The sequence below is a fragment of the Glycine max genome, chromosome 15, assembly GCF_000004515.6.
Source record: "Glycine max cultivar Williams 82 chromosome 15, Glycine_max_v4.0, whole genome shotgun sequence".
Classification (NCBI taxonomy): Eukaryota; Viridiplantae; Streptophyta; class Magnoliopsida; order Fabales; family Fabaceae; genus Glycine; species Glycine max.
This window is the reverse complement of record NC_038251.2, coordinates 8,500,282-8,524,188: the sequence shown is the minus strand read 5'-3', so window position 1 is coordinate 8,524,188 and position 23,907 is coordinate 8,500,282. Positions and strand designations below refer to the sequence as shown.

Below are 23,907 nucleotides of genomic sequence, written 5' to 3'. Positions count from 1 at the left end.
TTGGACTAAAGGTTTCATGGTAATCAATGCCACACCGTTGGTGGTAGCCTTTGGCAACAAGGCAAGCTGTATGCCGGGAAATAGAACCATCAGTGTTATGTTTGAGTCGAAAATCCCATTTGTTCCCGATGACATTAAGATTTAGCTATGAAGGGACAAGTGTCCAAGTTCCATTAGCAATGAGCGCATTGAGTTCTTCTAACATGGTTTTTTTCCACTCAAGGTGTTTCATGGCTTGTGTAACACATGTTGGTTCAACCAGAGAAGGAAAGGGAAATTTGGTGGCTAGGTGAACTTGTTTAGGTTTGAAAATTCCATTCTTAGAGCGAGTCACCATGGGGTAAGTCGAGAGTGAAGTCTTAGAGCATGGGGGAAGAGCATTTGCATTTGCAGGAAGTGATGAGCATGTGTACAGGTTGTTAGAGTTTGATTGAGATTCTTCATTTGGGGTTTGAGTTTGGTTTAATGGTGATAAGGTGGAATTTAAATTTGAGGTTGTTTGGTGTTGGGATAAGGTGGTACATGAGATGTGGTGTGGTGGGTTTGTAGTTTGGAGATATGGTGAAGCTGAGACTGGAGAAGGTTGGTTTGATACGTGAGGTGGGTTTAGACTTGAATGTTGTTGAGGTGATAAGGTTTGCTGGGAGGAATTGGAGTTTGGTTGGTTCGGTGATAAAGCAGCTTCCTATAAAAGATAGGAATTGAAAGACATAGTGGGATGCTTTTAATTTTTCATGAAAACCGAATTTAAAAACATATTTTATCTTTAAAATCATAAATGATAAAGAAAATATATTTTTAACTTAAATTTTAAATTACAATAAAAATATTTTATTTTTAAAAGCATAACTGATAAAGAAAATATATTTTTAACTTTAAATTTTAAATTACAATAAAAATATTTTCCAAAAGTAGAGCAATCTGCTGGTATTATGTGAGAGCATTACGTTGCGATATCAACAACTTTTTTTCAGGAGGAAAAACAAAAGACATTCTAAAAACAAATTGATTGAAATTGGAGAATGGATATGCTTTATATTTCTGGAAACCTGCATGAAACCTGCACCATGCATTTCGCCAGCCAAAACAACAAAACCTGCATCATTTGTCTCGCGTCCCAAGACTGTTTCGCCAGTCTGCATGGCGAGTCGCGTGTTTTGCCACTTTGTATGACGGAATGCTTGTAGGAAGAAACTTTCTTAGGAATAAGTTTCAGAACAGACCCTAGGGAATAAATTTGTAAAAGTAACTCGCTGGGGTCAATTTGCCTGGAATTGACTTATATGTGAATCATGTGATGCATATGTTTTTTACTGTCATATTTTGATTCGTTTTTTTCATCTCCTCTTGGTATGCCTACTGCCACCCTCAAAATAATTTATGTTTCTCCGTTCCTTCTTCAACTTCATCCATCCAACTAGATTGAAAAATATTTGAGTTTATTTGATCATGCAATGTTCCGCCAGGGACTTTCTCCACAGGGGCCCAATGGACTTAAGTAGTAGTTATGGCCCATCCTGTGTCATACTTCAGCTGGAGAATTTTAAAACTTTGCTAAACTAAAATATTTTTTACAGAAAAACTAAAATTAGATATGAGTAATTCATTCAATCGAGAATTTGAGACGTATACATGCTATCACGTGTACTCATTTCAGGAAAAAAAACATAGGAAACCAATGATCAAATCCAAATGGATTTTTGTTCCGTTGTGGCTAGAACATTTTGACTGCACCAGTCCATGAAAACATACGTGACAGGGACATTATTGCACACGGAACATAAGACTTCACAGTAGGTTAGACGTTCGTTCTTGTAAATTTGGCAAAATCTAAAAAAGTAGATTATGATAGTGAAGAAACAACATAATACAACCATAACTCTACTCATCTAACAAAACAGGAAATCACATCCTCCTCATGACTACTACAATTATATTTGTGAGGAAGGTTATCTAAATCTATACAGGGATACTGCTAGCTGAGAATCTTCGTTTTGCTATCAAAAACTGCCATTCCCATTTTCAGTGAATTGCCCAAATCTGTGAAGAAATTTATTGCCGGTATGGTACGACGGAACATTGAGCAAGATACTCAATTGACCATCACCGTAAGGCATTCACGAATGCCGTCAATGAATCAACATCTCTCTTTTCTGAAGGGTACTTAATTGGTTGAGAAGAGTGCTTGGGGAAGAGAAGTATTGTGGGGAAGCTTCCCAACTGCAGTTCACTCTTTGCATATTCCTTCTGCTCTCCATCGGCTCTGAATTTTGCAACCTTCACTCCTGACCTTGCTAACTTCTCTGCCAGATCAACATACGACTCCTCCATAGCCTGTAAAAGTTCACAACAAACATCTCATTAGATAATGGGAATTTCAAGCCAAATGAACCTTAGTGAGATAATCTTAACAGAGAATTTAAGTATAGGGAATGGTGTTTTACCTGACAGAAGCGGCACCATGGTGCATAGAGCACAACAAGCCAGTGTTCTTTTCGGTTCTCTAATTTTGCCAAATTCTCAATCCCGGACCTGCTCAAGCTGACCACATTCTGGGAGATGAAAATGTCAGCAACAGTGGCAGAGCCATTTCCTTGGGAGGTCCCATTTCCATTAAGCTGGGCAGCATCTTCCTGTTTCAAATTACCTTTGTGAAGACCACACTCCTTGGCTTTGGCATCCTCCCACCACCACCTTCCTTCTCTTTCATGTTGTCCGGGTAAAACCGGCCTTGTGCATGGCTCACAGCCAATCGAAACATATCCTTGGGAATGCAATGAATTTACAGGAACATTCATGGTCCTAAGGAAGTTCCATATGTCTAGACCATTAACATTTGCAACCGGGTTCCACTTCACCAGGCTGCCAATTCCACCATCCAGTCCCTCAAAAACAGGATCAACCTGGACAATAGGGATTTCAGACCTAGTACCAGGAGACTGGTCTTTTCTCTGTCCAGTAATCCATGCTTTGAGACCCTTAAGGGCTCTCCTCAAGGGCCTCACCTTTCTTACTCTACAGCACTCTTGATGCCCATCCTCGTAAAATGAGAAGAGCCCCTTAGTTCTTACTAATGCCTGAACCTCAACCGCATCAGGGAACATGTACTCAATATGAATTCCATAATGCTTCTCAACAGCGTCAAAAAATTTGTAGGTTTCTGGGTTCAGTCTCCCAGTGTCAAGACTAAACACTCTGTAGGGTCGACCCGTCAAATGTGCATACTCAATCAAAGCAACATCTTCAGCACCACTACAAAGATAAAACTAATTAAAATTCAAATCCAGATAGATATCATAGCACTTACTTTCCAGATAGTCAGAGTCACACAAAATTCAAGTTGCAATTTTCAAAATACAATTAACAATTAAAGGTGTTAATGAATAATAACCCACAAGAAAAACAAATGAATTACACAACATAATACAAAACTTAATTGTCGGATTGTCGGCTATATTTCAACTTCATGTTCTTGTAAATAGAAAAATAAACGTACTATACTGAACTACTCTCTCTTCATATCGATTCAGCAAATTTCATATTAATTTTGCATTTTCAGCAATGACACACGAAAACATTCAACAATTTGTTTCTTAAAAAATACATTTTCCAACAGAATATTTATTAATCCTCCTACACCATTCTCCTATTAATCTTCGTACTTGTTTTGTGATATTTTCTCTGTATTCTCCTGTTAATTGTTAGAAAGTCCCACATCGTCTGTCTCAGTTCTTGGGATGCAGTTTATATATCTATTGGACAACTTCACTTAATGTCAATTGATTTTAAGTTATATCTATTGGACAACTTCACTTAATGTCAATTGATTTTAAGTTGAAATCTAAGATGGTATCAAAGCTTATAACCTGTCTTAGTTCTCTCCCCCATGCATCTCCATATTTTCTTTGTTATATTTTTTAAATATAAATATATTCACTTTTCATTTATTACTTTCTTTATAATGATTTGTAGAAATATATAACATTTCTCTTTACAAGAACAAGTTAGAAATCATTTGTCTCATGTTCCCCTACGTCATTATCTACTAGAAGCTAAGCTATGAACGTGACATTAGTTTTCGGAAACACCTGCGGAACATTTGAAAATTTTCCCTCACCAATAATTTGGGCCATCAGACAACGCTTGAAAGTAAAATCCATACGCTCATGCAACACCGACATAAACTTTCTTTCCCATTATGAAAGGAAAAAAAAAACCCCGACATAAGCAAAACATCATTCAACAAAATCACCAAAATGTAAAATTAAGAATCTACCTAAAGGCAATAGCGATGTCGTTCCCAAATTTCTCGAGGGCCTTATCCATAATCTCAAGAGGAGATGAATTTTCAAGGTCTTTCGCTAATTGCTCAAAATCTTCTTTCTCCTTCTCAACCTCTGCAAATCACACGCCAAACAATCAAAACACGCTCGAATCGCCTCCAATTAAGAGGGGGGGGGGGGGGGGGGGGGGGGGGTTTTATTTCAGAAAATTCCATGAAAACAAGGTAATGTTCATAACATAACGCAGGAAACGTACCAGGAGCAACGATAGTTGCTGCAAGAGGAACAACAGAATCATTCCGTTGCGGTTCGGCATTGAGTGGCCTCACCGAGGAGCGTCTTTGAGTTAAATTAACAACACCAGACGAAACTTGAGGCCTCTCCGGAAACCGAAAGGAACCAATTTGCGGAGCTGAAAACAAAAACACAAACGCGTATCAATTAACGAAACCCTAACGCATCATAAAAAGAGACAAATTCAGATCACGTTAGTTTGTTTTGTTTTTTTTTCTGAATAAGGAAAAGGATGAACACCTTTAGCGTCCGATGAAGATCCAAGGCGCGAGAAGAAAGAGCTCGACGCTGCTGCTGCTGCTGCAGCTGAAGAGGAAGAAGTAGTGGAAACGGCAAGAGCCATTGGAGAAGGAATCTAAGCTAGGAAAATAGAGAGTAGATTCTGTTGGTTATTTCTCAGAGACATGAAGGAGAATGAAGTTTTCATTATAAAGAGGAGTGCATTTGAACCTGGACGCAATTCAAGCTATCTTCGTCATCTTACGAGGCGCGCGTCTATTGGCTGAGCAGAAACCCCTGGCGCGTGGCCTCTCTTCGGTCGCGCGGCCAACTTAGACTCACGTGTCATTTTTAATCTTTCACCATCTTCCCAGATTCTTCCTCTACTTTCTTACTGTAAGCACTTACCCGATATCATTCTCTTCTAATTTTGATTCTCCTAAAGACATTTAATTTTTTTAATTTTTAAAATCTACAATTCTTTTAGTTTATAATAGAGACATTTACTCCTTCATTTTTATAAAATTTACAGTTTTAATCATATTAAATTAAAAGTTTTGACATTGATTATATTATAGTTTAAATAGATAATTTTATATCATATCATTAAATTTTGCTCATATCAAATTAATTTCTTACCAAATAATATTTTTTATTTTATTAAAAAATCAAAACAATATATTTTACACTAGAAGACTAAACTTTTTTGTTTTTAATTAGAAAAATTAAAATTACAAATTTTAAAAAAATATCAAGATTAGATATTTCTATTTTAAAACAAAAGATCAAAATTACATATTCTTAAAAATAAAATAACCAAAATTGCATTTAACCATTCTTTTTTAAATAAAAAAATACTACTAATCTCTTTGTTTAATTGTTTCTCTTTCATTTTTTTAAGTAAAAGCTGAAATATTGATGCAAATTGATTTTGAGTATAATTAAATTCAATTCTCTTAGTCTTAAATTCGAGTCGCGTAAATAAAAATAAAATAAAAATATAATTAAAAAAATATTTCAATAAAAATAATTAATTATATTTTCTATTTGAGATTAATAATTAATAAAAAAAATTAGTAAATATTCTACACTATCACCATGATAATCTAAAAAATACTAACACGTGACAATAGTAGTTATTAGTTAATTGCCTACATTTAAAATTTGTTTGGTATTTCCTACGATGAAAATTAATAATTACAATCAATATGAATTACATATTGATAAGCAGCAGTAAAAAAACATTTTTTAATTAAAAAAACCATATTGACAAGCACTGTTGTGCTATCATTTCGCATTGCCTCTGTTATAATGTTTTCTTATTGAATTATTTTGTTTAATATTTTAAAAGAATTTACTGTTTGGAAATTATTTAGTTAGTTTCAAGAACTATTCAAGTGTTGATAATTTTTAGTTTTACTAGTTCAAGATTAAATATTGTTTACAGATAAAACATATTTAAAAATATAGTTCTCCTAAAAAGGAAAAACATTTTAATGTCTTTTTTGTGTGAAATCATATTATAATGCTTATAAGTAAACATATTCGTTAGTGAGCAAATTATGCTGTTTTTAAATGAATTATATTAGTACTATGTAAAATAAATGAATTATATTAGTACTATATGAGAGTAACCAAAGTGTGATGTTGTGTAGGTGCACTGTGCACTGTGCACTGTCATGCTTTTATTGGTTTTGTTTGTTAAAAATCTAATAAATTAATAAATAAAAATGTTATTAAAAATGGCAGCACCAGTATATAAATAATTAATGATATTGAATATCATCAACATTACGTTACCTTTTCTTAGCAATGAAAACTAATTTGAAAAAACCGAATCCACTGCTAGAACTGTTTGTTTAAAAAAAATAGTAAAGAATAATTCAAAATAGAAATTTAATTTAGATTTAAATTAAACATTATTCTTCAAAGTCATATTTTTATTAATCACTGCATTAGAATTTATTTTTTCACTCGAATCTAGAAAAGTTTTTTTTGTGTGTGTGACGATCTACAAATATTTTATCCGTACGAAAAAGTATCATTAATCTTTGTTTTTGGTCGTGAAGAACTCTACAAAGAAAAACTTACTAAAATGGTATGATAATATTTCTATATCATTGCACTTAAAAAAAACTATACCATCAAATTTTAATAGATTTGACTTTTTTTAAAAAAAAATATGTAATTTGCTTTTAATTCTACTATTGATAAAAAAAATTAAGAAAATAGATTTAACAAAATCATAATTGTATGTAACAATATAATATTAATCACTAATTTTTTTGCTATGTAAATTGTTTTTCCATCCTGTTCAAAAAAAAGTTAATCACTAATTTTATTATTAATTAATAATTAAATACTCATTGACATTGACTTAAATCTAAATTAATTAATATATGTTTGTGGTAAATAAATTAAATCCCAGGACAAACTGTGTTTGCTTCACGGTTGCTGGCATATTCTGGGTCTGTTTTGTTGTTTAAGAAAAGTGTTTTTATAAAAAAAAACAAAAAGTATGAAAAAAATAATAACAGAGAAATTAAAATTCTAAAAAAGTGACAATTGTTTATAAAACTATACACATATTATGTCCCCTTCTGTATTATTGGCCTCTTTTCCTAGTATTTGCCTTTGGTGCTCTATCGATTTTATTCCAACTTGGTCCCTATTCTCTTCACTTCAAAACTCGTCAGCATGTGGTGTGGTCCCTCGAGCCTCAATTTTGTTCTCTCTCTCTTTTTTATGAGATTTAAGTGTTGCTCTAGTTAATTGATCCCTCACGACTTGTCCCTGATTATTTTCTAATCACCGATTTTTTTTTGTGCCTTACTTTTCGAAAAAGAAAATTATTTATGTGATTGTCACTGAGCATATTGGATTCAAGCCAGTTAAGCCACTGGCTGGCTACCAAAAAAGATGCTATAATCAATATGAGGCTGCGGTTGCAAAGGGAGCAATAATCAACTTGGAAAGTTATGGGAAATGGTCATTTCACAAGCCAACAAAGAATCCATGATCCGAATATGTCATTTCACAAGCCAACTTGAGAAATTTTTATTTCTAAATTTTTTTTATTTTTGAAAGTTTATATAAAAATAATGACAATGACATTTTTTATTTTCATTTTTAAAAAAAAATTAAAATAAAATAAGACATTATTTGTATAATTAAAAATAAAAAACAAACTATTTGTTTAGGTGTTGAAGTTGGAAGGAATGACACAGACCATAGATGATTATTACTATTCACTGAAAAATCTGACTTATTGTCATTGTCTTTCTTTAATGAAATCTTGTTTCTCAATCATTTTTTTCATCAAGACTTCAATGGATATATCTTGCTTAAAAATCTGAGTTCATATTCACTCCAACCAACATATATTGGTTGTAAACTAGGAATATTGTTTAATTTTTTCGAAAATGAATTCCAATTCTTAAATTACCTTCTATCCTAATTAATGAAAGACTTAAATTTTATGAAAACTTATTTTTGAATGAAAAATATTTATTTTAAAGATGATATAGTTCATTTCACGATCATTGAGAGGATTATTTAAAATAAAATGTAAATTAAATAAAAAAATATAAACAATTTTATTAAATAGGATAAAATTAATTAAAATTTTCTTATATTTTAAACCATCTTATGAAAAAAATACGTATATGTAAATTATTTCATAATATACTCAGTGGCTCATGATGCCATAGTTGGTAAAACAACTAACAATCGCCTTGATATTAGGGTGAATAATTGAATGAAGCAATGATTGGAGAAATCAAGTTTAGAATAGGTCTATAACAAGTTTAAATGAGTCACAACTTTTTGTCAGCTTATGCATATTTACTCTTCCGAATAAGGAGCAGCACACGCAGATTTTACACCAAAACAACGAATACATGAAGTATAAGCTATAGAAAGTAAGAGACTAGTGATCACCAAAAAATAAATAAAGTAAAAGACAAGTGGAAGTGAGTGTGCAATAGCAGCACCATCCAAAACCTAGCCCTTGGAGATCCGAAAGGATTTATTTTCTTAGAAATATGTTATGGGACCTAGAGTCCCCACCCAACGTAAGGCCACACGCACCACTGATTTTTTATTTTTAAAAAAGACAATAGCAAAGGCGATTCCATGTTGTTTTACACCTTTCCGAATAATAAAGAATAACTTGCATAGCCAATCTTATACTTCCTTCTTTCTAAAACTATAAATGTTTAAGGTTACCACATATTCACTAAAAAAATATTAATTAATAATATTGTAGACTAAAATAATCTTATTTAATCATGTTGTTAGAATCATCATTAACCATAAATATTTGGATAATAAAAAGTCTAAACATAGTATTAAGTGGATATTCTCATTATCGAGTGATTAGTTATTGATATATGTCTTGGATAACAAAAAAAATTCAATAAACTAATAATTGTAAACAAAGGTATAATTGAAAAAAAAAATTGAAAATTTAGTCTTAGATTTGTAAAACATCTATAGTTTTGAAACAAAATTAAAATGCCAAAACATCCATAGTTTCAAAATGGATGGAGTAGCTCATAATGTAATTAGGACTTACAAGATTTTATGCTAGCTCTCATGAATTTAATTATATATCATCTTATATTGTTTCTAATGTTATAAATAAAATGGTATAATTATCTTTCCTAAAAAAAACAACAATAACTTGCATGAGATTAATATGGAGATTATCTTTTTTCTTTTATCATATTCGTGTAAAATATTTTCTGATATCATCAATGATTAATTTTTATTGAAAAATTTGATGATATTATTTCAAAGCTTTATTTAAAAGTTTTGAATTAATATTCCTTATATTATGATTGAATTATAAGGTCAACTTTGAAGTATAAAGAAAAGGAAGAAAAAAAAAGTTATAAGTTTAAATTTTTTCGTTAATATAAAAAATAACAACCAACAATTAATATTATCAATAAAAAAATGTCACTCTTGTGATGATATCAATGAAATGTTAGAGTACGAAAATTGATTTTAAAAAGTGTTTTTTTTTTCAATCATGCAATACCTTCAATTCAACTGCTTCCTCTCGAACTTCATATCTTATTGGAAAAAAAAAAAGAAAAAGAAATTTATATAGTATCACTTTTATAAAAGACTCTAAATTTTAATATAAGATTTTAGCATACAAGAATTTATATACAATCATGGATCAACTAACTAATTTTTTATATTATCAACATAATTTTTTTTTTTATTATCAACTAAATAAAGTTTTTTAGCAATATTTATAGCAACTTTTACAGATTTTAGTATAAAAAATTATGTTGTCGGCTAATTAAAACTATTATAAGCGACTTACAGATTTTTATATTATCAATGTATATTAATTTATTTTTACGAAATATATTTAAAATGATTATATATGTTCTAATTAGCAAATTTTACATTCAAGAAAATTCAATCTAATATAAATGAGTTGTTCATATTTAATTTAATATTTTAAATATGTTAGATGAAATGGTGGATCTAATGGTACTTCTAAAGCGTGGCAATTATAAGGTTGAGATATACATATATATTAATTGACTGAAAATATTATATTTAAATACCTTTTAATCAACTCATTGATGGTTTATTGTGAGGGTGGTAATTACATATCACTTTTTGTGGTTTTATCTTGTAAGTGTAGTGGTGGGATTGTGAATATGAGAGATGAACTAATTTTAAAATGACATACATGTATAAGATGGACAATCACTTATTAAAACTCAAACGAATATTTTATTGTATTGTGTTCTAATATCGAGTTAAATAATATATAGTCTGAGATAATTAAGTATCTATTTTTTTCTTACATGGTTACACGCACTAGGTATACAGCTTAAACTCGAAAGTTTTCTTATATTGAAAATATAATATCAAATGTTCCACTAAATATTTTTGTTTAGTTTTTTCACATAAATATCATTATATCATTCATTTCTTTAAATTTTAAATTAGTGAGAGATAGTTGGAAAAATATTTTTATTATATTTTAAAATTTAATTTAAATATTATTTTTCTAAATCAGTTTTCGTTAAAAGTTATTTTACTCACTGTATATTTTCTAAAATGTTGGTTCCTAATTTTAAGGGACTTTTTATTTTCTCTTCGGTTGTTGAACGTTGTGGGCTATGTTCTTATAAATAGTTGAGAAAACAATAAAACCAGGTCATGCACATAGAAAAAGGGAACTACTATTCTCCCAACCAAAATTACTATCTTTACTGCCAGATTTTATTAAATGACGAACATACCCTCCACCTTTCCATGGACCACATTTTTCTTTCCTTCAAACTTCTCACCCCTAACCTCCATCACTATCGTGCACCACCCCTCCCCCTTCCAGATCCAGCGCGCCTATGCCACACTTTCCCACCAGATCCAACACGATCGCAAAGAGTAGTAAAAAAAGTTAACAGAGTGTCACCTTCCCAGAAATGAGATCTCCACAATGAACATGACCACAACCACAGGACCCATGTGTCGCACACCTCGCGCGCACTATGTTCCTGTTACCTTGACCATGTGCTTGAACTACACGCACCCCACCCTATCGAGTGATGCGTATCGAGTTCTCAACGGAAGCATACTTTTGTTTCAAAAAATAAAACAATAAAAACACCATTCTATTATAAAAAATCTGTTGCTTTTTGAAATGTTTTGGAGCATTGCTATTTCTTGGTTTGGAATCATTGGTTGCACACAATCAATGCTGACATATTGGGAGAAGGACACATTTAATAATTTTTTGTCAATGTCGGTGCAGTGGGACATTTTTTCTCTAAAGACAACTCATTGCGCACGCTTCAACCCGTGTTTTTCTTTACTTTCCTTTACAATATATTTTTTGTATTAATTGATTGTTATAAGTATTGTATGTGTTTTTTATTCCATGTGAAATATACTTATTTGTGCTAGCTGTTTTGGTATTCTAACACACTGTTAATGGCAAATGGAATAAATAATGCAAATCAAGGAATCAGGGGTGAACAAGTTCTTATATTTCCACTTAAAAACTTCTACGTTCTTAAAATTACCATTTGGGCTTCAAAGATAACAACATATTAAATCCCCAAGTGGAGTTTCAATGCAGTAACCTTATATTTTCTAACTGGCTTCAGGGGCAATTTTCTCATTGCTTTGACGGAGAAGGTCACCGACGTTGGAAGCATTTCTGGACCTCGTTGACTTAAGCGACATCAGTTTGGTTCACACCATCTATTGCAAGTGATATTGTGTTGTGTTTTTCAAAGCATTCTTTCTTCTTCCAGTGCAAGAACAAATTGTCCTTGTTGATGCCGCCATCGCCTTCGATGGATTTGTCCCCGACGAAGCCGATGCCGCCGACGTTGCTGCCCAATAAGGGAATGGAGTGTGACGACGCAAAGAGAATGGGGGTGGTGCTAGTTTATGAGTAACAAAGGGTACATTAGTCCATTCAGGTTTCCAATGAGGTGCAAGAAGTATAAAAAGAGACGTAAAAAGCAATTGCCCATTTGCAGGTAGACTGATTCTAGCTCAGTCTTCCCTTATGAGCCCACTGGGCACTAGTAATCGAATGCAAATCTCTTTCCAATCAATGTTTGTGAATTGCAATGAAATAGAAAAAAAAATTGTGGTAGTCTTATTTGAGGCAGTATTACAAAATAACATAAATGTCATTTAATTTCTCCCAAGAAATTAAATATGCCTAAAGATAAGGGTGGTCTGGTCCGGGCTTCACAATACCCACAACCCCGTCCTTATACATTAACTAATGACCAGCGACCACGTACACAATTTAGATGACAGGCTGTTACATTATCACTCACTCACTTACTCAGATGATTAATGTTACCTTATAAAGCAACACGCCCTCAGTGTTTGAGATTGTTCTGGTTTGTCGTTCTTTCTCTCGCAATCTTCACCACATTCACCGGTTAGATACCCTCTCTCTCTCTCTCTGGAAGTGGGTTTTTTCTCTCTTTGATTTCTTGATCTCCTTCAATTTCATTCACATTTATCTACAATTGTTACTATCCAACGTGAGATTTTGTGATTCATTAGGCAATTGACATGGGTTATAACCTTATTTATTTTTCTATTTTGCATTCCAAACCTGTGAAGGCTGAAGGGTCTGTTTGTTGTTACTTTGTTAACTAGTATATATTTTATGTAAGCAAGTTGACCTTTTTTGTAAAAAAAAAAAAAAAAACTAGATCAGCCTTATTTTTCTTTTCTGGTTACCACTTGGTGTTATTTGAATTTCACTATATATTAAATAAGGTTTCTGAATGTTGTTGCAGAGCATTTGCATTCACATTGAATATGGCTGAGGCTACACAATCTAATGCTGAGTTGTTGGAGTGGCCTAAGAAAGATAAGCGCCGCTTCCTGCATGTTGTGTATCGTGTTGGTGATCTTGATCGCACCATTAAGTAGGATTTTGTAGACTTGGGATGTTGAAATTCGCTGTGATATATGTGTGTTTAGATGCTTACAGTTTCCTGTTCTATCAGGTTTTATACTGAATGTTTTGGGATGAAGCTTTTGAGGAAAAGAGATATTCCAGAGGAGAAATATGCCAATGCTTTTCTTGGATTTGGCCCTGAACAATCCCATTTTGTTGTGGAATTAACATATAGTATGTTTTGCTCTGTCAACCTTTTGCATTCATGCATGCTAATGCTATGGTTCCTGTGTATGCATAGCTTTTCTTGTGATTCTCTGATTATGTGTTTGATTGAATTGGACATGACATGACTTAACTCCACATATGATGTTTTTGGTCAGATTATGGGGTGACCTCATATGATATTGGAACTGGATTTGGACATTTTGCTATCGCAACTCCAGATGTAAGCCAGAAGTCTTGCCTTCACCACAGCTTGACCATTTATTTGACCTTTTGTACCAAAATTGAAGTGTATATCTCTTCCACTTTTAGGTTTACAAATTGGTTGAAGACATCCGGGCTAAGGGTGGAAATGTCACCAGGGAGCCTGGTCCAGTTAAGGGTGGGAAATCTGTTATTGCCTTCGTGAAGGATCCTGATGGTTATGCTTTTGAGCTCATTCAAAGACCTTCAACCCCTGAACCATTGTGCCAAGTAATGCTTCGCGTTGGTGATTTAGAGCGCTCAATTAAGTTTTATGAAAAGGTAACAGCCCAAGTCATGTTTTTCTATTCATGAGCATGCAATTTAATATAAACCACATTCATCTCCATCAAAACTGTTTTTTAAGTCATATGCTCATAACAGAGTTGCATAAATATTCATGTCTATCAACTTATAATTTATAAAATTTTCATATCTTTATTGCTATTATTTGCTTTTCTATACAGAAGCCCCACTTTCTGCTGATATTTTGATGATAAAACTTCTTTGTATCACCTCCCTCAATTATCTCCTGCCTTGATCGTACTTCATTGAGAAACTGGCAAATCAATTCTAGACGTGTGGGATAAAATAGTGGAAATTTGTGGAGAGAACGTTCTGTGTTCAGTACATTCAGTCACACTAAGTAAATCTTTCTTATTAATATAAAAAACACTTTCAGTTATGCATTGAACCAACTGTCCAAAAGCTTAAGCTATTAAATGGATGTTTGGGTCACCGTAGAAGGCAGGCAACTCCTATGTACTTTTGTCAAGGCCTATGTTACTTCTCCATTGAAGTACATCGGAATTCATTCTACCAAGCTTTAAGTGGAAAACAAGCTTAGCTTAAGTGCATGCTCATGAATGATTTTTGTTGTAGTTTTAATGTTTATTTCAAAAGAATTTTTTGTAAAGACTTAATTAAATGAAAATCATAAGGCAAACAAGGAAAGTTATGACATTTATTTTCAAGAATTCGAAATTCAAATCTCCTACAATTAAACAATCAGTTACATCTCCTATTAATGCCAATAAAAGTGGGAATCAAGAGGGGGACAATGACAATTATAGGTTCATAATTGGTGATAAAAAAGGTTGGCTGATGGTATTTGAACGTGATTTCAAAGGTGATTGGGTGCCAATGGTTTTTGTTCCTCCTTTTTGCTTCTATTAATCTCTCTCCCTCTTTATTCCTGGGTTGTTTTTTTCCTTTGCGAGAGTTCTGTAACCTTAGCTCCACTAAGTCGTTCTTGTTGTATCCTGGAAGGTTTGCATGGGACACCACGAATAAACCTTTTAGGTCAGTGACTATCACGCCTCAGGAAGTTCAACATCGTTCGTGATTTTTGACTTCAGCAACAACAATCTAAAAGGTTTATATCATGGCTGAAGCCGCAAAACTTGTCAACAATGCCGACGTTTCCAACCGCACGCCATCGATTGCAACCATAGCCAAGCTGCTGCCTGACGTCTCAAAAATTAAGGTCTTCACTGGCCAAACCTTCCATTGCTGGCAAGAACGTGTTCATACATTGTTGGAAATGCATGGAGTTGTCTTCGCTCTTTCCACTCCCAAACTTGATGCCGTTGTTGATTCCAGTCAACTTCAACAATGGGTTTAGGCTAATAAGGTATACCGTCACACTTTGTTAAGTGCCTTGTCCAATCATCTTTTCGATGTCTACTGCTCCTACAAGGAATCCAAAGAGATATGGGACTCTCTCATACTCAAATACATTGTTGAGGACCTGGTCAGATAGAGATTCATCATCACCAACTACTACCGTTGGACCATGAACGAAGAAAAAGACATCATGGTACAAATCAACGAATACCACAAGCTTAAAGCACAAACGCAAATAGATGTCATTGCTAGACCTTATTACCCACATTATCATTGAAGATATAAATAGGAAACCGATCCCATCAATATTTATGCATTGTGATTCCCAGTCAACAATAGATGTGACTAAGAATAAAACATTCAGTGGTAAAAATAGACATATACAACTGAGACATAATGTGGTCTGCTAAAAGATGAAACAATTTTCATAGATTATGTGAAGTCAGAAGGAAACTTAGCAGATCGTTTGACAAAACCCCTAGGAAGGAATATGATATTAGAAAACAAACAAGTGATGGTAACCTAACCTTTGTGATTGAAAATCCCATGAATAAGGTTCATATGGGTAAAAACAAGTCACTTGTCTTTTAGTCCCTTCCTATGGTGTGAGAAAGTGTTAGAGCTGCATTAATGAGAGGATAAACTTTATAGTAAACTTTACATGTTTGAGAAAACTTTATATCTTGTAAAGTTTTTAATGATTTTCATATCCCTTATGGGTGGTGTATGAATTGCAGCATGCACTTGATGAAATCACCTATATGAGTGTCATGTGAGGTCGCTTGCATGAGATCTTGACAAGATCTCTAGAGCACTTATGAATACAAGGCACGCACATGGTCTAGTAGTGCAACACAACGATAACAACAAAGACTATGAGGGTGTCTTGTGATTGGTAGAACACTATCACACACCAAGAGTTTTTGGTTCATATAGCTTGACAAATTCTGTAACCTTAGCTTCACTAAGACGTTCCCGTTGTATCCTGGAAGGTTTGCGTGGGACACCGCGAATAAACCTTTTAGGTCAGTGACTGTTACGCCTTAGGAAGTTCAATCACGTTCGTGATTTTTGACTTCAACAACAACAGTCTTTACATCTACCTTTATTTCCCTTTGCACAACAGCCTATTCAGGCTTGAAGCACGGACAACCAAAGACCTAGTTATCATGTGCACAATTTCAACGTTTATTTAGATGTGAGTAATAAGGTTCTAACTCTAGGTTACTTGGTCTTAGAAAAGCTCTAATATCATGTCATTAAACAACTATCCCAAAGGCATTAGTTATTATGAGAAGTTTAATAAATGGAGTGTATATCTAACGTGTTGCCTGGTACTCTACATATCCATTTTCCTTTTCTCTCTTTAGGGAGGAAATGTGCAAAGTGAGGCCTTGGGTTGAGTTGAATGTGTAGGGTCTAGTGCTTATACTGATAATTTAGAAACCTGTTTCATTGATTGGTTTCATGGGTTTGTGTGGCATTATGGATCTGGGTTGGAAATTATTTGTTTTTGCTTGTGATGGACATAAAAATCCATGACAATGCATTTGGTATATTATGTTTTAAAGTTTTGTTCTTTAATTCAACGGGGTTTTATTAACTAAGGATCACGTTTTGGTTCTTATTGGATCATGTTTGTGCAGGCTTTGGGTTTGAGGGTGGTAAAGAAGACTGATAGACCTGAATACAAGGTGAGTTTCCTTCTTGATCTTAGCAATCCACTTAAGGCAGGAGATATTTCATACCTAAGCTTTTTGACTTATTAGGTTCGACTTATGTTTTTTCCTGGATTTTTGTTGCATATCTTACAGTATACTATAGCTATGCTTGGGTATGCAGAGGAACATGAGACAACTGTGTTGGAGCTGACATATAACTATGGTGTCACTGAATACACCAAGGGAAATGCTTATGCACAGGTTAGTTAATACTTATCAGGTTATATTTCATTCTGGAAGCCTAAACCAGCTATCTTCACATTTCTGTACCCCTTGATGATAAAATTTGTGTGCTGCATATAACAGGTTGCTATTGGTACTGATGATGTATACAAGAGTGCTGAGGTTGTCAACATAGTCACACAAGAGCTTGGAGGGAAGATTACTCGGCAACCAGGACCAATTCCTGGCCTTAACACAAAGATCACTGCTTTCTTAGATCCTGATGGATGGAAAACTGTAAGAAATTTCTTTGTTTAAATTTTTATGTTGTGAGGGTGTGGGCTTGTGGTTTGTTTTCTATTTCTTTTATTGATAATCATGAGATGAAATAATAGGTGAATTATCACATGTAGAACACATGCATATGTGCATACTTGGGCAACTACAACTGTAATTTGATGATAGTATACTGTTTTTAGTGCCATCAACTATGAAATTGAATATGCATAATTATGAATATGAGCAAAACAAATTGTTTCTACTGAGCAAAACATTATGAATAGTGCCTTCTCTTCATCAATGATAATACGGTTTTTTTTTTCTCAACCTGTTGGCTCGGAAATGAAGTGCATTTCTTTGAGCATGTCCATATTTCTACTCTTGCTTGTGTTAAATTTCTGCCATCATCAATGGTAAGTATGTGGTACGATTCATTTTGTATGGATTTTGTAGGTTTTGGTTGACAATCAAGATTTTCTGAAGGAGCTGGAGTAAAGAGTTATGGCTTTTTAATTTAAAGTACTAGTGCTATTGTATGAATAAGTGATCAGCTCCTGTATTTATCAGTGAAGTAGTAGTGTTCAATACGGTTTCTCTGATGTGTTTGCCTGTTTGGTTGAGATTCTAGACAGTCTACAGTGACATCCAACAGTATTTCAATATATTTAGTAAAAGTTGGAGAATAATTCTGATGTTTTACAGCAGAACCTTAATCAATTTAAAGCCAAAATGACCCTGGACTTGCTGGTCCAAAAAAATTAATTCTTTCTACGACAAATAGAAATAATTTTAAAAGTCAATCTGATTTAAATATGGCGATATGCTTTAAAAAGTTGTCCCCACAAATAAAGATACAAAAACAAATAGTGGTATTGTACTTTGATTAAAAAAAAGAAAATAGAAGCAATACTATGTAGCATAAAACATTAGTTTCAGTCTTTCAAATTCAAAAATAAGATGTTTGGGCCTGTTCTACTATAGAAAGAAATTACGAAATTTTATTGAGATCTAAAAATACAAAAATAAAAAATGTATCTAGATTTCCGTGGTTTTAATATGGACAGACATTAAACTAATCTTAAAGGGGATTAGTTTTAAAACATTTTTTTTTCTTTAAAAAAAGCTAGTTTTGAAAGTTTACGGCAGTGTATCCTTAAAATTATAATGGGATTGAAATTACAATATATTTCAAGTTAAATAAGATTTTAGATTTGAGTACTGTGTATTAGAAAAAAATGCAATAGGAAGTGGAGATTGGTAGCCAGTCAAAGTTTTTATAAAAATTCATCATCAGTAACATACCTATTATAGGGATATAAAATAAATAATATAATTAAAAACTTTAGGAACAAGTTTATTTCAAAAGTATTTGTGTAATGTTTGAATTGGTGATGAAAAAATTGGATTGAAACATAATAAAACAAAATATTATTCTATTGTTTCAATATTTATTTTATAATGAAATTGAACAAAAATGCATTGCATAATTTAAAAAAAAATAGAATGATTCACAATTTTTTTTAATTCATTGTTGAATTATATTTATATGTATCAACGGGATTAAATTGGAAAAGCAAGCCTTCTTGCTAGGGTTTTGCTTATTGAATTTTATTTAAAAAAATTTCCCACCTAAATCTACTTACATTAACAAGCTAAAACTCTGAGTATTTAAATTAATAATTCTCTAAGATACAGGATTTTTTTATGGATGCATAATTTATTTATTTTCACTCATTTTATATGTGTGATCAGTCATAATGTGACTAACTGTTATTTGAATTTTTCTGACACGGTCTTGAATAGAGTTATCTATAAAGCAAAATACTTATATGAGAAAAAAAAAATGCAGGTCATTAATTTTTTGCTGTACGTATTTAGTTAATTAAAAACAATTATGAAAACTATGCATATTTTATCTTAAAAATTCTTTGCAAAGTATAATAATAGTTATTACAATATGCATAATGCGGGATATTAAGCTAGTTAATAAAAAATTTGTGGATTAATATTTAATAAAGAAAATAAAATAAATTGCTATATTAGATCTGTTTGTTTATTTTTTTAATAAAATAATTAATTTTCTGTTTTTTATGTGTTTGTCTAAATTTATTTCTTTTTGAAAAGAAAATGTTTTTCTCTTTATTTTTTGTAAGAAATAACTTTTTTTAAAAGTATTCTTTTTAGAATAAGTTTTTTAAGTTTAAACAAATTGATCCGTTTAAATAATTTACATGGGTATAAATAAATTTTTTATTACGTTAATTGGAAAATAGAATTAATTTATTGTCTAAATTTTTTATTACGTTAAATGAACAAACTTATTATTTTCTATTTTTTATGGATTTCTAATAGTTCTCTTATTATTTTGTAACTATTTTTTAACTCCAAAGATTTCTCTCTTTCATCAATAATTTCAAATTCTTATTTCAATTTACTTTCTAAAGGTAATACTAAAGATTTTTAAAACTTCATTTTAATTTTTAGAATAATATACTTAATTACGGATATCCAAAGTTAGTTATTATTGATATTGAAATTTTTTTTAAAAGTCATAATATCATTGACAAATATTTTTATAATTATTCACAATTGTTAAAAGATATATTTTTATTAAAAATTTAAACTGTAATATATATATATATATATATATATATATACAGCTCTCCCCATATTGTCTTCTTCCTTTATATTCTATATAGCTTATCCGTCTTTTTTTTTTTTAAATTATAGTCTTTAATTTCGTGGGGATAGATTATTTCCTTTTTCAAATTTCTTCGGATGTGTTACATAATTTTTTGTTTTTCTTAAAAGAATTTATAGTCTCTAATTTCTTGAGATATATTATTATCTTTTTTTTATATAAAAAAAATCTTTCTATTGACTATATAAATAAGGGAGTAAAAATTTGAATAAGTCCGTGCAATTATATGGGCTAAATTCTAAAACACTAGTTTATGTTTAAAAGTAAATGTTTTAAAAAGAGTTTAGAAAATTAATTTTGTTTAAATAATAAAATAAAATAATCTTTAAATTATAATACAAATATATTTTTAAAAAATTTATGAATTCCAAATGTAAAATCCATTTTATCCTTAAAAAATTTAAAAAGAACTCACTTATTTCAAATGAATTACGTTTATCTATTTATAATATATAAATTGTGAGTCACAGGTTGTGACGTTGCCATCTCAGATTCTCAGCAGAGATTCATCCATTTTAGCCTTTTTGCTTACATGACACTCTTCTCATTTCACCATTTGTTATACACTTTTTACGTCTTAAACAAATTCTGTTTATCAGTTACTAAACTATCATTACAACTTTTTCATATCATTCTCTCAAGGAAAGTCTGAAACAAATGCTATTTATCAGTTACTAAATTGTCATTACTTCTTTTAAATTTATTAACAGGTGGATTGTTGTTGTTTCTCACCAGGAACCACAATCTCTTCTTCATTTCGATCTTGAACAGAGTATCGTTTTTTCCATATGTGTTCTCACTAAGGTTTGCAACTATGTTTATTTCACACTATACCAGTTCTTTCTTAAGTTTATAGAATCTCCCTCTTTGTTTATCTCTGTGAGTTTTTCACAATTCTGACCTAAGTCAGTTTCCTCAAATGTTGATCATATCATATTATCATGCTTGTCCAGTAACTTTTCTCCAATGAGAATGCAAACGATATACTGGAAATAAAGGAAAGAACAATCCACATGCAGCTAATGAATTGCTCTATTGCTGCTACATTATAAATAATCTTACTGCATCAAAATTGCAAAAGCATTTTGAATGCACATTACAATCTTTAACTGCACATTCCTTCTCCTTCATTTTATTTTCATTTCACTTATCTGCAATTCATTACATTGTCATTTTATTTATAAATCTCAAAACATATTCATTATTAACTCCTGTTCCATTTGAATTGCAGAAGCAGAATGAGTGAAATGGACAAATTATGAAATATGGAAAAAAATTTCCAAAAATAGATGTTGATGGGGGAAAACCCAATGTGTGAGTTGTGATACCCCAGGGATACAGGCTTAGGGCCCTTCGACCATGTTAGATTACAGATTCCATCACCATAGTTTCTCTCAAAGGCAACTCTGCACTACACAGTAATCTTTTCACTTTTTTTTTTTGGAAAAGTTAACAAACTGGAAATTGTTTTCATATCTTATGCTTTTATAATTATTTATAATTTGTTTCTCAAATGTAATTTAATATACCACATTGCAGACAATTTATGTTTGAGTCCTTTGCGTCTAATCTTGATCATTGAAGAGCGTTAGAGAAGACATCAAGTAGCTTCTCAGGTCCAAGTTTTGTCATCCTATTCTGGTAATGTTCACTTTTATTTTTATTATTGTTCATTTTAAAGATTTTTTTGCAATGGTATATTGCATGATCTAGCGTTTCTCTTTTATTGTCAACTTTAATTTAAACTGCCTATTTTTTCAAGAGGGTATTAATTGCATTATTTGTACAATCTGTAAAACTTTTTTAAATATTTCATAATTTGGCTCTAATAATGTTGATGCTCTTTCACCAAGAATAATGTCCTTATAAATCAGAGTCTTCACTTACCTTGCGCAACTGAAACCACAAATCGGAATTATTAAAATAAGTGATCTCTTTGACAGTTACTGAGTTAGGCCACAAACCTTCGCTTGAATTAAGCCTATTTTCCAATTAAATGGGTTGAGTGCTTTACTGCTCTTTTGGTAAATAATGTTGATATAAGTTTTAAATAGTCCTTGATGCCTGCGGGAAAATGCTTGTATAGTATGTAATATACACAAGTTTTGATGATTTAAATATGTTCTGAACTTTGCTATATAATTGTAGGCTACTCAAAGATTAAGTTAAGATAAAGTGAAATAGTGCGCAAGCCCAAAACTGAAAGGAGACTACTTTCTAAAGGAGTTGCTAAGGTATACATGTATCTATTTCACTCTCTTCCTCCCCTTACTTGTACGTACACCTACAGACACTCTTGATTCATGAATAAAGTTTTGGTGATTGGATCTTCCATTTTGAGGCTGACATTGACGATGCTTATTATTTACCATACAGCTTGCAGTTGTTGTAGCACTGTTCATGTAATATGGAAACGGAGGCAGAAGTTAAAAGATGCTTCTGAAGTTTTAAAAAAAAGATAAAGAAGACTAAGTGATTACATTGAGTCTGCTAAAAAATCCAAAAACTGAGGCAAAGATTTGACATCAAAAACCGCTTAATTAAGATTAATTTGCTAAACACTGTCTAGTTATCTTGTGGACTGTCTTTCCCTTAATGGGAATGAATGTGCGTGCCCCTTATGGATATGGAAGTCAAGGTCAGATATCTGATCTAAATCTTTTGTCTCAGCAAGGTTGACAAAATCTTCTTTTTGTTGTCTGCTTCAAGAGAGAATGATGGTGTTCCACAAAAACCATTTGTTGATGTCACTACCAACATTCATAATGGGGTTCACCCTATAACAACTTTGATTAACACCCTTCTAATTCCATCTAACAAGAGGGTTATCAATGCAGAAGAATTATCAAGGTTTCAAAGGAAGCAAAAGGTATCTCAATGCATGAATCCAACATGATTTATCACTAGACAATGGTTGCTCATTGATCTATCTAACTTCCAAAATGAAGAGGCTAGGACGCAACGAGAACTTGAAGCGCAAGAGAAAAAGAATAGAAAAGAGCTTGATGAACAGGATATTCTAAAGCTGTAGCTATGTTGATTTGCCATACATCAAGAGAGAAGAACAAGTAAAGAAAAAAAAATGGCGAAGCATGCATGGATGTGAAAGGCAGAAGGAAGAGGAAAGGTCATCACGTGAAAGACAATGAGAGGAGGAGAGGCGCCATAAGGAAGAACTACAGTGGGAGAAAGAGGCAAGAAGCATGAAAGTTGACAATGATAGAGCCATTGCACGCAGAATTGTCAAAAAGTTATACCACTTATTAAAGATGAACGTCTGAAACTCATGGAGATGGCTACGTAAAAGAAGAGACTTTCTTCGTTACTAGCTCTTAACTAATAAACTAATCAAAATATTTGCTTAATGTATGATCTTAAACTACATGTATTATTAGATTTTTTATTTTATTTATTATCTAGTTTTGTTGAGCTTTATTTTACCTGATCTATTTTGTAATTATAATGAGATAATTCTATTTGGAAAGGGAATTAAACTATAAATCTCATGAAAAATTGATATTCTATTTTTTTTTAATATCCACTTATATATCACATCAACTTATAAGTTGTACTTTATTTCTTTTTCTAGAAGAGTCTTATTTTATTTCTAGGATATACATTAATTGCGATTATCATAAATTTCTCCACAATAACCTAACAATTTTTGTCTCCTAAATTTTTATAAAATTTTCTTAAATATAAACCTTACTATTTTTCTATTTTACAATTGTTTAATTTATTTTT

The 23,907-nt window shown here is 31.9% G+C and overlaps 2 protein-coding genes and 1 long non-coding RNA gene across 4 annotated transcripts; 2 read left to right on the top strand and 1 right to left on the bottom strand.

Moving 5' to 3' along the window:
* Positions 1-1,618: 1,618 nt before the first annotated feature.
* LOC100799978 (5'-adenylylsulfate reductase 3, chloroplastic) lies at positions 1,619-5,031 on the bottom strand. The gene is given in 5 exon segments (NM_001360414.1): positions 1,619-2,334; positions 2,445-3,252; positions 4,277-4,397; positions 4,540-4,695; positions 4,818-5,031. Coding segments are annotated over 5 exon segments (1,419 nt in total). The 5' UTR covers positions 4,921-5,031; the 3' UTR covers positions 1,619-2,103.
* A 7,606-nt stretch (positions 5,032-12,637) lies between these two features.
* Positions 12,638-18,161, top strand: GLYI-21 (putative lactoylglutathione lyase). 2 transcript variants are annotated; one of them, NM_001353885.1, is made up of 9 exons: positions 12,638-12,765; positions 13,103-13,234; positions 13,316-13,440; positions 13,590-13,654; positions 13,744-13,956; positions 16,947-16,994; positions 17,115-17,222; positions 17,328-17,480; positions 17,916-18,161. In NM_001353885.1, exons 2-9 carry the CDS (start codon positions 13,125-13,127, stop codon positions 17,955-17,957), a joined length of 864 nt encoding a protein of 287 aa, NP_001340814.1. In that variant the 5' UTR covers positions 12,638-12,765; positions 13,103-13,124; the 3' UTR covers positions 17,958-18,161. The 2 variants fall into 2 exon arrangements, with proteins under 2 accessions (NP_001340814.1, NP_001340815.1); NM_001353886.1 differs by having other exon boundaries at positions 12,638-12,735; positions 17,916-18,159.
* Positions 18,162-21,398: 3,237 nt separating this feature from the next.
* On the top strand, positions 21,399-23,609 carry LOC121173617 (uncharacterized). Its single transcript, XR_005888804.1, has 4 exons — positions 21,399-21,581; positions 21,703-21,804; positions 22,312-22,397; positions 22,540-23,609. It is a non-coding gene; the product is annotated as an uncharacterized lncRNA (long non-coding RNA).
* The last annotated feature ends 298 nt before the right edge of the window (positions 23,610-23,907 follow it).

Coding starts and splice junctions, on each gene's coding strand:
- GLYI-21 (NM_001353885.1), top strand. CDS start 13,125: ATGGCTGAGGCTACACAATCTAATGCTGAGTTGTTGGAGTGGCCTAAG. Junction 13,441..13,589: donor TGTTGTGGAATTAACATATA/GTATGTTTTGCT, acceptor GTTTTTGGTCAG/ATTATGGGGTGACCTCATAT. Junction 17,223..17,327: donor AGGGAAATGCTTATGCACAG/GTTAGTTAATAC, acceptor TGCATATAACAG/GTTGCTATTGGTACTGATGA.